This window comes from Chenopodium album, chromosome 17 (genome assembly GCF_948465745.1).
Source record: "Chenopodium album chromosome 17, dcCheAlbu1.1, whole genome shotgun sequence".
Classification (NCBI taxonomy): Eukaryota; Viridiplantae; Streptophyta; class Magnoliopsida; order Caryophyllales; family Amaranthaceae; genus Chenopodium; species Chenopodium album.
Genome location: NC_137850.1, coordinates 5,095,705 through 5,111,295, shown reverse-complemented (window position 1 = coordinate 5,111,295; position 15,591 = coordinate 5,095,705). Strand labels below are relative to the sequence as shown.

General features: G+C 34.8%; 2 protein-coding genes across 2 annotated transcripts; both read left to right on the top strand.

The window, feature by feature from the left end:
* Positions 1–1,289: 1,289 nt before the first annotated feature.
* Positions 1,290–2,429, top strand: LOC145588552 (uncharacterized). The gene is made up of 2 exons (XM_081645191.1): positions 1,290–1,538; positions 1,869–2,429. The coding sequence occupies exons 1-2, from the start codon at positions 1,290–1,292 to the stop codon at positions 2,427–2,429; spliced, it is 810 nt and encodes a 269-aa protein (XP_081501317.1).
* A 3,608-nt stretch (positions 2,430–6,037) lies between these two features.
* On the top strand, positions 6,038–10,216 carry LOC145588551 (uncharacterized). The gene is made up of 6 exons (XM_081645189.1): positions 6,038–6,574; positions 8,415–8,702; positions 8,810–8,858; positions 8,947–9,358; positions 9,636–9,711; positions 9,856–10,216. Exons 1-6 carry the CDS (start codon positions 6,200–6,202, stop codon positions 10,021–10,023), a joined length of 1,368 nt encoding a protein of 455 aa, XP_081501315.1. The 5' UTR covers positions 6,038–6,199; the 3' UTR covers positions 10,024–10,216.
* The last annotated feature ends 5,375 nt before the right edge of the window (positions 10,217–15,591 follow it).

Below are 15,591 nucleotides of genomic sequence, written 5' to 3'. Positions count from 1 at the left end.
TCCTTTGCACCATCATAACCCGAAACCAGAAGAGTCCAAAGATTTCGGGTCATGGATGATGGTAAAGAAACCGGGTCGAAAGAAAAATCCTGAAATTGACAAAGTTCCTGTTACTGGAGTCAAAGTCAGTTCGGGAGGGGCGCAAAATCTGGAGAAAAATACTGAGAATTTTTTGGAGAAAAATGAAGTCAATTTGGGTGCAATTGGCAATAAGGGCTAGGGATCGAGATTTTCCTTACTGGAAGATCAATTTGAGGATGCTGGTGAGGGTAATCAGGAGACGAATATGGGAGGAGAAGATATGCTAGAAGATGCTTGTGATAAAGATGGAAATATTTTTGAGACTATCAATTTAAATGAGAATTCTCATAATATTCTGCCTAAGGATGGTTTTGTTCCTATTTTTAAGGTGAATAATATCTCTTCTTCTCAAAGCCAATCAAAAGCCAAAAAAATCCCTACCAAAGTGGATCAAGAAAAAAACAAAGAATTTATCTTCCAAAAACAATAATATCCCACTTAAGGAAATTAATGATAAGAATATTATCATTAACAAAAATAAGCCCGTGCTACGTGAAGGTAAAGAGAACTCCCCTTTGTCTCTCGAAGCTAGCTTAGTAGCCAACACTCAAGCCCATCACCAAGCAACATCAAGCAACCAGGAAGCTAGTGAAGTGCAACCTCAATCAGTGTACGAGCAAGACCAATCCCTCACTCATGTCTCAAATTCCCTCCCCAATCACTCTAACAGTCCCCACGGACAAAATTTTGTGTGTGGGGCACCCAATGGTGGAACCATTCATGGTAATCATGAACCCCCTGATTCATGTAATGAGATGGAGCTAGACTCGATGTTACCCCCAACTACGACCCCCATCAAGTTGGTGGCAACAATGAAGATTCCCAATGAGTTTAAACGCTTGCTTAGACTCTTATGCGAAGCATATATGACTTCTTTACCCTCTATACCAGTTTCTACGGAAGACACAATTTCGAATTCGGCCCCGGACTCACTACCAATTACTTGTATGGTGTGGAACGTACAAGGTGCGGGTAGTAGAAATTTCATCTCGTCTATTAAGGATGTAGTTCGAATAAATAAACCAAATGTTCTTGCTTTGGTTGAAACTCATATGGGAGGAGAACAAGCTTAAAAGATTGCTTCGATCTTAGGTTATGATGGCCATGTTCGAACTGATGCAGTGGGGTTTAGTGGCGGTATTTGGGTGTACTGGAAGACGGATTTGGTCACGGTCAGTCCAATCAGCCAGCACAATCAACACATTACTATGGAGATTTCTCGAGTAGGAGTGATACCATGGTATTTCTCGGCAATCTATGCAAGCCCGGATCCTCCGAAAAGAAAGGAATTATGGACTGAGCTAGAAAGTTTTGCGCATTCGCATGGAAAACCATGGCTTTTGGCAGGGGATTTCAATGAAACTAGATTTCCCTCGGAGAGGAATTCTTCTTGTAATGAGACTAATAGAAGTTCAGCCATATTCAATGAATGGATTGAAAATATGGATTTAGTGGAAGTTGAATTTTTTAGAGCTGCCCATACGTAAGCTAGGGGAAAAACCTCCGAGACTAGACAGAGTGGGCGATTGGATAGAGCCCTCTGCAATGATCAATGGGAAATGAGATTCGAACAAGCCTCCATGAAACACTTAACAGCAGCTACTTCAGATCATTGTCCAATTTTCATATCTCCTAATGGATTTGTACCTCTCGAAGCCATACACAGACCCTTCCGATTTCAAGCTGCCTGGATGCAACACAAAAACTTCAGTGACTTTGTGGGGCAAAATTGAAATAAAAATAGCCCTTTGGTACTAGCCCTTGCTAAACTCTCTTCCGATTTACAGAATTGGAATAGAGACACTTTCGGCAATATCTTCAAGCAGAAAAGAACTCTTCTTGCTCGACTTGGTGGAATTCAAAAAGCACTCTCGAAACGGGTGGATCGAGGACTGTTAAAGCTTGAAGCCAAGCTCCGAAAGGAACTTGACGAAATCTTTGATAGAGAAAAGACTCTTTGGTACCATAAATATCGAGTAACATGGCTTCAAGATGGAGATAGAAATACGACGTTTTTCCATCTAAGCATTGTTGTTCGAAGGTGGAAGAACAAAATTGTGGCCTTGAAAAATAATGAAGGAATGTGGATTCAAGACAAATGCGAAGTGCAAGAGCTTATTGTGGATTATTTTTCAAAATTGTTTACCGAAGAAGGTGATCAAGGTCAGTGGGATATCCCTCAAGATATATTCCCTGAACTTTCGAACACTGACTGGAGCATGCTTACCAAGTATTACTCAAAACTGGAAGTGAATGAAGTGATCAAAGAGATGGCTGCCCTCAAGGCACCTGGACCTGACGGTTTCCAGGTTGTTTTTTACCAAAAAAAACTGGGAGTTGGTGGCTAAGAACGTGTATGATACAATCCTCTCAATCTTGAAAGGCTAGGCTTCTTCGGAGAATTTAAAAAACACTTTCATTGCATTGATTCCGAAAGTAGATCGGCTTGAGCAAGCTTCTCAATTCCGGCCCGTTGTAATGTTGCATACAAGATAATTACAAAGGTCCTTATAAACCGGATTAAGCCGGTGCTCCCACATCTTATTTCAAATACTCAAGCAAGCTTCATTCTTGGAAGGCAAATAATTGATAATATTGTCATAATGCAAGAAGTTTTGCACACCATGAGGAAAAAACAAGGAGCAACATGTTATATGGCGATCAAAATTGATTTCGAGAAAGCCTATGATAGGCTTCGTTGGGCCTTCATTCGAGACACTTTAGTTCAAATGAATATCTAATAACCATGATTGAGGTTATTATGGATTGCATTACTACGGCATCTCTACAAGTACTATGGAACGGGGAACCTTCTAGGAGCTTCAAACCGAGTCGAGGAATTCGACAGGGAGATCCTTTATCTCCCTATTTATTTGTGATGTGTATGGAGCGCTTCTATCAAATCATTGAAGAAGCCATTATTCTTGGCAATTGGAAGCCAATTCATGCAAGTAGAGATGGGCCAACACTCTCGAACCTATTCTTTGCAGACGATATTGTTTTGTTTGCGGAGGCAAGTATAGAACAAGCCACTCTCATTCGGTCCTACCTTGATAGATTTTGTAGTGCCTCGGGACAAAAAGTGAGTCTTCCAAAATCTAGAGTTTATTTCTCTAAGAATGTGGAGGCGGAAATGCAAGCAGAAATTGGTGAAAGCTTAGGAATGGAGGTCACTTCGGACTTGGGAATGTACTTGGGTATGCCTACCCTCACAAGTAGAGTCACAAAGGAAACATTCGAGCATCTATGTGAAAAGATAGACCGAAGATTATCAGGCTGGAAGTCGAAATACCTCTCCCTAGCGGGGCACATTACTCTCACAAAATCAACTCTATCCACCATGTCTTACTACTCGATGAAAACGACAAAGATTCCACGTACATTTTATGATAGTATAGACAAAAAAACTAGGTGGTTTGTGTGGGGTGGCAGAGAAGATAAAAGAAGGGTTCATCTTGTTTCTTGGGAGTGTTTACAAAGGCCGAAAGAACTTTGGGGGAGTTGGAATCTATTCGGCCAAACAAGCTAATTCGGCTTTCTTGACCAAACTTGGATGGAGGATGCTCAGTGAACCAAATTCCCTATAGGCAAGGGTATTGCGAGCGAAATATTGTAAAGGTCGATGTGACCTAGATATGTTTGTGCCTAAACCCGAAAGCTCGAATGTTTGGAGCGGAATAACAGAAAATGCTAAGGTCCTTGGTGATGGGGTGCGTGTAGCAATTGGAAATGGAAACCATACTCTATAAGTGGGCAATGGATAAACCTCTAAGTGACGTGGTCACTCAACCATTGCCAATGGAAATTGCTGGAGCTACGGTTCAAGAGATGTGGGAAGAGGGACAAGGGTGGAGATGGAATATTTTTGCCCCTTTCTTGCCGCAAGATGCACTCAAATTCATCCATAATCATGAAGTCCGGACTGACCCTAATGTGAGTGATTTAGTATATTGGAAGGACAATTAGAAAGGGAAATTCACAATCAAATCGGTTATGAGCATTATGAGGCATGAGACCGGAGTGTTAAATGAAGAATGTTGGGACTTTATCTGGAACTCCCCTGCTCAACAGTGAATAAGAGCATTCATTTGGCTTGCGTGTCATGATAGACTCCTTGGAAATTTGAACATGTTCAGGAGGCAATTATCTGATGATCCAGCTTGCTTTATCTGTGGGAATGGTGATGAGAACACTCTCCACATCCTGAGAGACTATCCAAGTGCTAAACTAGCATGGAACAAAATTTTGCATCCTCGTTTCCATGGCAATTTTTTTAGCCTTCCTCTCAAAAAGTGGCTTTGTTATAATCTGGAAAATTCGAGTGACATCAATGTTGATGGCTGGGATACAATGTTTTGTATTGCAACATGGTGGATTTGGAGATGGAGAAAATGTAGAATTTTCAATCGAAGGGATGAAATTCCTATGGACCTTGGGGCTTTCTTGAGAGTAAGATACAATGAGATGAAAAGAAGCGTAAGTAAGGACAATGGGAAGATGCAAGCTAATAAGCAGAAGGTGGAAATCAATGTGCCCTGGCATTCTCCCTCTCATGGCTGGTTTGTGCTAAATTGCGATAGGGCTGCTAAAGGATGCCCTGGCCCAGCAGGGGGTGGAGCAATTATTAGAGACCATGAGGGGAAATTTATCTCTGGCTTCTCTGTAAGCTTTGGATATTGTACAGCTTTTCGAGCGGAAATGATGGCTCTTACTAGGGAACTTGAATTAGTTCAAAACCTGCAAATCAAACAGCTCGAGGTCCATCTTGACAATCAAGCTTATGTGAAATTACTGCAGCAAAAGGCTCCCAGAAGTGGTGAATGCGTACATGACATAAACTACTGTCAGAAGCTACTTTGTGACACTAGATGGGAAGTACGAGTGATTCATATCTACAGAGAAGGAAACCGAGCGGCGGATTGGTTAGCCAACTGCGGCGTCTCTCAAGACTCACAATTGAATATCATTAATTTTGTTCCGAATGGGCTTGGGAAGATACTTCAAGAGGATGCTAGAGGGGTGTCAATGCCTCGTATAGTTCCAACTTATGATTGGTTCTGTTTTTGTTTTTTATTTTCTTGTGTTTGTTTTGTTTTCTTTAACTATTTTTTTCTTTTCCTTTCACTTGGATGTAATATCCTCTTCTGGATTAGAAATATATATATATATATATATATATATATATATATATATATATATATATATATATATATATATATATATATATATATATATATATATATATATATATATATATATATATATATATATATATATATACATATACATATATATATATATATACATATACATATATATACATATACATATATATACATATACATATATATATATATATAAGGCTTACATTCCTTTTTGGTGTTTTAAAATAGCGCACCTCGTTTATATACGTAGTATTTCCATTTTATTTCCAATAGACATTTTTTTCACTTCTTCCGGATAAGTACTTACAATTTTTTTTTTTTTTACTTATCCTATACTCCTTTCGTATCGTAATAATCACAATATTAGGTGTTGCATAAAGTTTTAGGAATATTATAGGGTGGACACCAAAAGGAGAATTTTTTTTAATATAAAGTGTAGACAGTGGGGATATATTCTCTATTTTCTAAAATATTTGATGCATATAATAAAAAACAGAGTACTTTTTTTTTTATTATATCTCGCCTCAATTATGTTTTTATTAATCTTATTGTCACTCATTTTAAGTTTTATGAGTTAGGTTTCCTCAAAAAAAAAAAAAAAAAAAAAAAAAAGAGGTTTTATGAGTTAGGTGAAAATAAATTATGAATTTATGATAATATTTCTTTGATCAAATTACCTTTAAAATACTCATAAATCTGATTACTATTTAATAAATTAAAATTTAAAAATCAGATAAGTAGAACCTTAATCCTATAAAAAATGAAAAAATGTACACTACGTTGTGATTTGGAATTGTGGACACGTACCAAAAACCAGTCAAAACCCCATTCATCTTCCATTCTTCCATGATACCAGTCATACCACAGTCCACAGTAGCACTCTACAGTTCTACTTCCACTCTCTCACTCACTCACTCACTCACTCACTCACTCACTCAACTGTACAACCAAAAATGGGCGTCAAAAAACGCAAATCACCCAAACAACCCATTACCACCGGCGCCGGCGAAGCCCCTCCAATAGGCCCCGGTATCGAATTCCGCAACCTCGAAGACGACGCCTGGTACAACATTCAAGTCCTTCTTCAAAACCAAACTTTACTCGTCAAATTCATCGAATTTCCAGACGATCACGACTTGGAATTCCACACCACTGAATTCTCCTCCTCCGGTGAAATTTCCGACTTCCGGCGACGATTCCGGCCGTTGACTTTGCAGTTTGAACCGTCGGATTGTGTAAAGGTCAAAGTTGGTATGAGGGTTTGTGCTTTGATGAATTCTGTTATTTACCGTGATGATCGCCGTTTTTATGACGCCATTGTTGAAGCGGTTTTTCTCTCTCTCTTAAATTTGTCCAAAGTTTTAGACTTTTTGCTGTTTAGTGTTTTATGGAGTATATATATGACATTATCTTATTTGATTATTATGTGTTTATAATAATGTTGTTAATAAAGTTAATTACTGTATAAGTGCATATAATAATAGCAGTTAAAGAGGTTGTTTTGATTAAGGGTTTGGTTTGTCCTGAAATTGTGGGTTGTTTGTGGTTTAGACTATTTTTTACCTTGGAATGAGTAACAAGGTTATATAATTGCTTGTGTAGGGAGGTTTTGTCGACGGTGTTGGTGTTCGTGTTAGGTCGTGTTTGATTTCGATGGCTTCCATATATGTTGGTGACCTTTAGGAGTTGGAACTATGTATGGTATTTAAAGATCATATTGTTCTACTTTGGTGTTGAAGGTGGTTTTGACAAGGAGATTATTATACTAATGGCTGGTTTGGTTAGTTTAAATCATGAGAACGATAATTAATTTGTGTTCGTATACAATTTTACAAGCAAAGCTTTTGTTCATAGAATCATGGAGGATTGGAGATAGAACACCCCTAGAACTCTAGAAGTATTCATAAATTTCCACCAACAATCAATAGCTCATATAGGGTGGTAATGGATGATAATGAAAATTTAAGAAGAAAATTAAGAATGAATAACTAGCATTTATGTAGATTTTGGCAATTTAGCATGATATTTTATTTTATTTTATTTTTTTGACGGGAATTTAGCATGATATTTTTTTCTCGAACTTTTAAAATCATGAGTAAAACCTACCTATATTAGCACTTACCAAATGGGTTATAAAATGTACTCTGTCCGACCATAATATATATATTTTTTTTCCCAATTCTTAAAAAGGAGTATCAGTATGGTCGTATGGACAATGTGCTTCTATTTTACTTGGTTGCTACAGATTTAAACAAAATGAGTTTAATTGTTAGATTCCAGGAGAAATAAATTAAAAAGACATTCCCTTCACACCAAATAATGGATGATATCTAGCTTTGGTAGTTAGATTTCTCTAGATTTTACCATAGATTTGTTTTCAACTGCATTGAATATGTGTAACTGAATAAATAACATTTCTTTATCTGCCTTAAATAAAATTTTGTAAGATTTATAGTTTAACTACGATATAATAATTGTAATTGGGGTCAAAACTTAAATGCGACTTTTTTTATGGACAGGGTATTTCATTCTTTTGTACCTAGTTTATGTGCTAGGATTTTATTTTGATATAGTAGCCTTTTGTTATCTTGTTAGCTATTCATTCGAGAACTAGCATCATTTTGTTTGGGATTACGCTAATAAGATAGTAAGTAATGCATCATATCTTCATTGTGTGATGCTATCAATTTAAACTTCCTAACTTGTTAGGTTCAATTAATTTAAAAGCTGTCCCAAGAGAAGGAAAGTGAATTTAAAGAGGAAATTATTATCAAGAATCAAGGACAATATTAAGATTATTAACCAATGAAAGATATACAGGCTTTTTGTAGGATTTTCTGTTTCTAGTGAGGCAATAATGCAGTGTACTTCATTTTCTTACGCTAAACATCTCAGTTCTCACAAGTTTGTTACTTCGTGTCTATTAAAGTTGTTGGCTAGCAACACATTGGCCAGATAACAGTAAATTTTAGAACATCTTAAACTGGAGAATTAGATGCCTTCGTTAGGCAGAGAGGGTAATTTAAGTAGGAAGCCTTTCTTCATATGAGTTGAAGAGGTGCTATTCTGCTGCTCCACTCACAGTTTTTAATGCTTCTATTCAACTTGTGCTTGGTCTTATCAAGATAAAATGTCTCTTAAATCTGCTTGGTGTTTATTCTGGAATAGGTGAAGCGTGAGGAGCATACTATTGTGGATGAAACAGAGAATTGCTCATGCACTGTTATTCTTTCATGGCTGCATGGTCCAAAAGCTGGGACGCTGACAACAGCAAGAGTTGAAGATCTTTGCCCAATCCAGCCTCCTCGGCTTGATCCACGGGTTGCTTGCTTTTTGGAGTTAGCCAAGTGGAAGCAAGGAATAACTTCACCTAGTTCTAATTTGATCAATGAGGATATAACATATAAGGAAGAAAGTCCTACCTCTTTAAATTGCCAACGCTGGAATGTTATTCAGGCAAGTTGTTCATTTGCTGTTGGAATTATTCACTGTGCTAGAACTTTAATGAAACAGATCTATTCTGATGGTATGAGTTTGATGGATTTTCCCTTAATATTCTGTAGAATTTGGAAGACGAAAGACAATTGGGAAGTATAGGGCCATGTGATAAAGGTTTGGAACTCATGCTTTGATTAGTGGTGTCGATTTCTTTGTCAAAGAGAAGTTTTGCCTTTCTGATTGTGCTGCCTCTGCAAAACAGGAAATATTGGCCATGAAAAGAATGAAGATGTAGATCTCGGAGGGGGAGGAGATAATGTTCATGCTAAGGAAAGGCTAAATGATGATAATTATTTCTACTCTTTGGACAAATTGGTGGCAGATGTGTATAGCATCGGTTTGGGAGGGAGGGATAATGGAGAGACTGAAGTAGTTGATACAGAAGCACGCTATTTTATTGTGATTGAGAACTTGGAGAAGGACATATCTAGTTCAACAATTGTGGAATTTGTATTAGAAGAGACTGGTCTTGAAATTGAAGCCTTTGTCTTATTGAGTTTGTCTGCAGAGCCATATACCAGAGGAGCCCTTGTTGTTAAGCGTGCTGAGGATCTCGAGAGGTTGTGTAATTTTCTAGTCAAACCAGATCAGATGATCACATCATCAAAGGGAAGGTAGATACAATTATCTCATTTGATTTCGAGAATGCCCATGATTTTAATGGAATAATCTTCATAATTTATTTCTTCACTTAACTACAATTTGATCTTTGCTCTGTGTTTTGGTTTTTGTCTTTAATAAGCACTTTGTAGTTTTGTTTGCTGATAATTTGGAATCCATGGCACTTGCAAAGAGTGTGGCTGTATTTTTTTATTTTTTTTTTTTTTTTTTTTTGCTACAGCTCAGTGAATTCACTTTACTTTTCTAACTAATGACAATTTGTTGCTTCAGGCCATGGATCGTGTCGGATACTTCAGCGACTGAATCAGTGAGGCCTTCTTTTTGGTGTTTGGAACCAGATCTCAAGGTCAGAATCTCTTTTGATCTCAAGTTTTTGGTCTTGTTCCACCACTCGTGCCCTTCTTTATCATCACTGCTATGACATGTATTTGTTCCATCGAGCATTTACCTATTTATTCCATCGAGCATTTACCCATTTACTGACTTACAGGACGAAAGGCAGCAGTCAGCTGGTGATGGATTGAGAGTTGTTCAGTCAGGAAGTGAGGAATACAGCAAGGCGGAGAAGCTAAGGGATTTATATCTAGCTTTCACTACCCATCAACAGCAATTGTCCAAAAGGTTGGCCTTGGAGGAGCAACGCATCCTGGATGCCTAACACGAGTATTGTGTAGAATCTTACAAACTGAATGCAGTATGCCAGTATCTATGATGGAAACGTAGATACACTGTTCATATTAACTTAACCAAACTGTTTAGTAATGTTTGTAATTGATGTTATCATGGCCAGCAGTATTCTGGATAGTACTATAGACGTAGACATACACAGCCCAAGCCTCTAGTGAATTTCGTGAGCAGCACAGTACATTAAATTGAGCAGTCTTACCTGAAGTTGTAGATGTGCATATGGCGCTTTAATGCCTGAGTGATTATGGTAGTAGTTGTATATGTATATCCTTCGTTTATCAGTGTTATCTTTGATGCATCTCTTGCTATTTTAAAGATTTTTCTTCAACATATACAAGAACAAACACTTTTGTTTACCATCTAACATTTCAAAAAAACAGCCACTAAGAATGACATGTGTCATTCTTGGTGTTGATTTATTTCCCTCTAAAATATTTTTTCTTTTTTATTCACTTTCTATCAATCAATAACATAATGCTAAAACATACACTAACAATGACACATGTCACTTTTTTATGCTGTTTTTTTCCTTTCAAAACTTTTTTTCTTTGTTTTTTTTACACTTCGGGCCTATTCTGATTTACTGAGTTGAACTAAACTGAACTGATTATAATTGAACTGAACTGAAATGAACTGTTTATGAGAGAAAGAAATTAGGAGCTGAACTGAACTGAAATTAAGTTGAAGAGAACATGTCCTTTTTATCAATAACATAATACTAAAACAGAAACCAATAATGACATGTGTCACTTCTTGGTGCTGTTTTTTTTCCCTTTAAAACTTTTTTTTTTGTTTTTCTATTCACTTCCTAAAAAAAAAATTCATTTCTTATATAATTGTGATTCACTTCCTAAAAGAATATTCACATTTTTTCATATTTTTATTGTATAAAATATTATTCAACATCTTTCACTTTGTTTTTTGGTGTTCTACCTTTGGTCTAATCCGGATTTGAGGCTCAATTCCGAATATAAATTAAGATTCAAACTTTTTCAATTTCATTTAAAAATATGAGGATTATTTTTTGGTAGATTTTGAATTAACATTATAATTTATTATAAAATTTTGTTAAACCCGTGCGTGGCACGGGACTTAATCTAGTACTAACTCGTTTTTACCATTTCATTTTGACACTATTTGCACACCCATCTAGAGGTGTCAATTTGGATAATCGGATGGAGTTTGGGTCGGGTCTACTCGGATCGAAGTTGTTCGGGTCAAAATTATTCTTTTAACTCGGATCGGGTCGGGACGGGTCAAATTCAGGTCAAAATCAAATTCAGTCATGGTCTATCGATTTCGGGTCGTATATGGGTTGAGTCAACTCCAGATTGGTTCATTTTTTATCCGGATAAATTCGGATTGGGTCCAAAACGGGTTTAACCGGGTTAATTTCAGGTCGGATGAATTTGGGTCAGGTTGATTTCAGTTCAGTTAATTTCGATTCGGTCAAGTTTGGTTTGATTAAGATAAGGTTGATCCGTTGATTCATTAATTAGTCAATTTCGATTCAATTCCTTTTTGTGTTTGGCTGGATTTTGGTCGAGTTGACCAAATTTATATCCAAATAAGGTTATTTTTAAACTAGAGTTATTATTGAGTTTTTACCTTATTATTGGGTTAATATCAAGTCGTATCATATATTTTTATCGTTTGATTATTAATTACGAAGATGAAGTTTTAGTTTTCTCATTTGATCAAGTTATGTGTAATTTTTTTTATTTTTTTTTGACAATGTGTTTAATGTTTATCTTTGAGGCAAATTGAAATTGAATAATTATCGATAACTTATCATACCTATATAAGTGAAACGATAAATAATGAGCTAATGATATGTTGACAAATGATAGTTACATATGGTGATATATACAAATAAGAATGTCATCTTTTAAAGGTTATTATAAATCTTCAATTGTACAATCTTTAATATCATCTTTTAGATGAGACGAATATAAAGCTTAGAAAGTAATTTTATATAACTGGTATCTACATGAAGTAAACTTGTTGCTCCGGATTACTTCTTTGTAGTAAAATAAGTTAACTTATTAATAATTAGTAAATATAGTAGTATAAGAACTGGAATAAAAAGGTCGATAATTAATTGCGGTCGAGTTAAATTCGGATCGGGTACAAATCAAATCGAGTTAAAATCGGGTCGGGTTGATATAAGTTCAGGTCAAAATAGATCGGATTAGATTGGTTATTTTTCGGGTCAATTTCGGATTGGGTTGAGCTTGGGACGGGTCAAATCGGTTCGATTTGAGTTCAGGTCTGGTCAAATCAGTGCCGGGTTAAGTTCAGATCGGATCAAGTTTGGATTCGGGTCGAGTTCAATTCGGTTACAGACCGGGTTTGGGTCTTGATTTTCTCGGATCAAATTGGATCGGTTACAGTTCGAAACGGATAATTTTTTTCAGGTCAGTTCGATTTTGACACCTCTACACCCATCTAATTGTCTTTTGTTAATCATTCTTCTTTGGTCTCTCTCCCTCTATTTCCTTAATAATTTAGGATATTAACGGTTGTCCCATTTTAAAGTCAACTGAGTGAACTAAAAATATGTATGGAAAGTAGTAAGCATTATTAAGTGATGGGGTTATAAAAAATTATTGTGTTGGGAAAACAATTCACATGTGAGTTGGAACTAGTTGTCTCACTTTAAGGATTGACTAACATATAATACTAGTGCGTTACTTTACCTATAACCAATTGGATTTTGTTGGATATGTATGTTATATGTGGTCACACTAAGGATGATTAATCTTCTTTGAAGATGAAAAATATAAGGAAATTTTGTGAAAAACTACTTATTATAGTCCAAAATTTGCGAGAAACTACCTATTAAAAAAAATGTTGTAATTCACTACCTAATTTTTGAAAAATGTTGTAATTTACTACCTTAGGCCGAAATATGAAGTTTGACCAAAATTGTCCGGCGTTGACTTGTCACGTTGATTTGGGAAAGAAAGGGATCATTAAGTATCACATGATGGTCACGTAACCAAGTCAACGTCGGAGAATTTTGGTATAACTTCATATTCCGGCCTAAGGCAGTAAATTACAACATTTTACAAAAATTAGGTAGTCAATTACAACATTTTTTTTAATAGGTAGTTTCTCGCAAATTATGGACTATAATAGATAGTTTTTCACAAAATTTCCAAATTATAATGACGATTTATTGGCTCTTTCTTGTGTCATGAGACAATGTTAATTCTCCTTGTGCTCTAAGACAGGGATAAAAATGAATTTGAGTTTGGCTTTGCTCTAAAATTCTTAATCATAGTTAAAGTGAACTGTTAATGGATTTGAGTTTGATTTTACTTCAAAAGGCTAATATTTGATAAGAGGAGCTTTGAAAGAACGTCATTTTGTTGTATTGATATGTGGGCAATATTAGAAGCATGAGATATAATTAGGGGTGTTAATGGGGCGGGGCGGATGTTGACCTTCCCATCCCTATCCTCACCTAACATTCTCATCCCCATCTCCATCCCCACGGCGGGTCTAAAATTCATCCCTATCCCTACATATGCGAGTATAATTCCAAAACATCCCCATGCACTCCACCACCCCACTCAGATATCCACACCTACATCTAATATATAATTGTAGAGTAAGTGAATGGGGAGCCTCCAAAACCCCAACCAAGCCTCCTCATTCACTCCCACCTAAAAAACTACTCCCTCCTTTTCCTTTAATTCAAAAGAAAGAAAGAAAGAAAGAAAAAAAGAATATACATAGAACACACCCAACTTACTCATCTACTAACTACTCTCCAATCAAATTAATCTTATCTAAAACTAACTAATTATAATTTCAACGTACAAATAAAAAAAAATAAAAAAAAACGTAATCGACTAAATGCAGTTATCTCAACAAGTCATCATCATTCAACTCCACTTTTATTTACACTACCCTCACATACACTATTCCTTAACTACACATAAATTATGAAAGCTTAGATCACTACTATAGCATTCAATATTAGTATTTAACCACAAAAAAAAAAAAAAAAAAAAAAAAAAAAAAAAAAAAAAAATCAACTTTGGGATAGAATACATGGAATAATACGCGCGTGTGTGTGTGTATATATATATATATATATATATATATATATATATATATATATATATATATATATATATATATATATATATATATATATATATATATATATATATATATATATATATATATAGGAGAAAGAGTATCATTGTCAAGGTAAGTTTTTCTATTAGATATTTCTTGGATTTTGTCATTAACCTTTGCTGAATGGTAAATCGAAGTAATTTGGTTGAATTTATGCTGTTAAAATTTTTGATTAATTGGTTGTCCCAAATTGGTTTAAAATGCTTTGGGGAATTTCTGTTAATATTTTGTTAGCTTAATTTTTCTAGGATTCTGGGATCTTTATGTAGTATGTTTTTGGCTTTTAGTTTATAGGATTTGCTTATCCTTCCAAGTAGAGGTAACAATATAATTTACATATATTTTAACTTTATTATACTTTATTATATACATATATGATATATCATGCAAGTTTCATGTTTACAGATAAAGTATAGTTGTTTTTTCTACTCTAAATTTGATGTGTGTATGTTTCATCATTTCATGATTTATTGATTTATATTTCAATTTGTTTGTGTAATTAATCAATAATTATTTGGTTTTTTTTTCAACTATTATTTTAATATTTTTTCTAATAACACATGTTACCCCAAAAAACTACATATTTAATTATATTATCCAATAAATTTTTTTTTTTTTTGAAACACAATAAATTTCTTTTTAGAAACACCAATGTTACAATGTATCCATATTATAAATGCACATTTTTTTCCCCTAAATTATGTGCCCTTTAATTTTTTAATTTCACCATAAGTTCCACTACTTTTATCTTTTTTAATTTCATACATTCCTATCAATAATTTAAAATGTGACATTTTATTAACTCAAAAAAAAAAAAATGTACATCATATTTTTCTTTTCTTTTTAGTTATATTAATTAAATTTATTTTTTTATGTTATATTTTTATTTTTTAAATCTCATTAATAGTTATAACCCGTGCATCAGCACGAGCGCATACTAGTCTAATATATAATTGTAGAGTAAGTGAATAAGGAGCCTCCAACACCCCAACCAAGCCTCCTCATTCACTCTCACCTAAAAAACTACTCCCTCCTTTTCCTTTAATTCAAAAAAAAAAAAAAAAAAAGAATATACATAGAATACACCCAACTACTCATTTACTATCTACTCTCCAACCAAATTAATCTTATCTAAAACTAACTAATTATAATTTCAACTTCAAAAAAAAAAAAAATGTAATAGACTAGGTGCAGTTATCTCAACAAGTCATCATCATTCAACTCCACTTTCTTTTACAATACCCACACATACACTACTCCTTAATTACACATAAATTATGAAAGCTTAGATCACTTGTACAATATTCAATATCCGTAGTTAACCACAAAAACAACAAAAAAAAAAATCAACTTTGGGATAGAATACATTATTGTATTGGGTTTTATG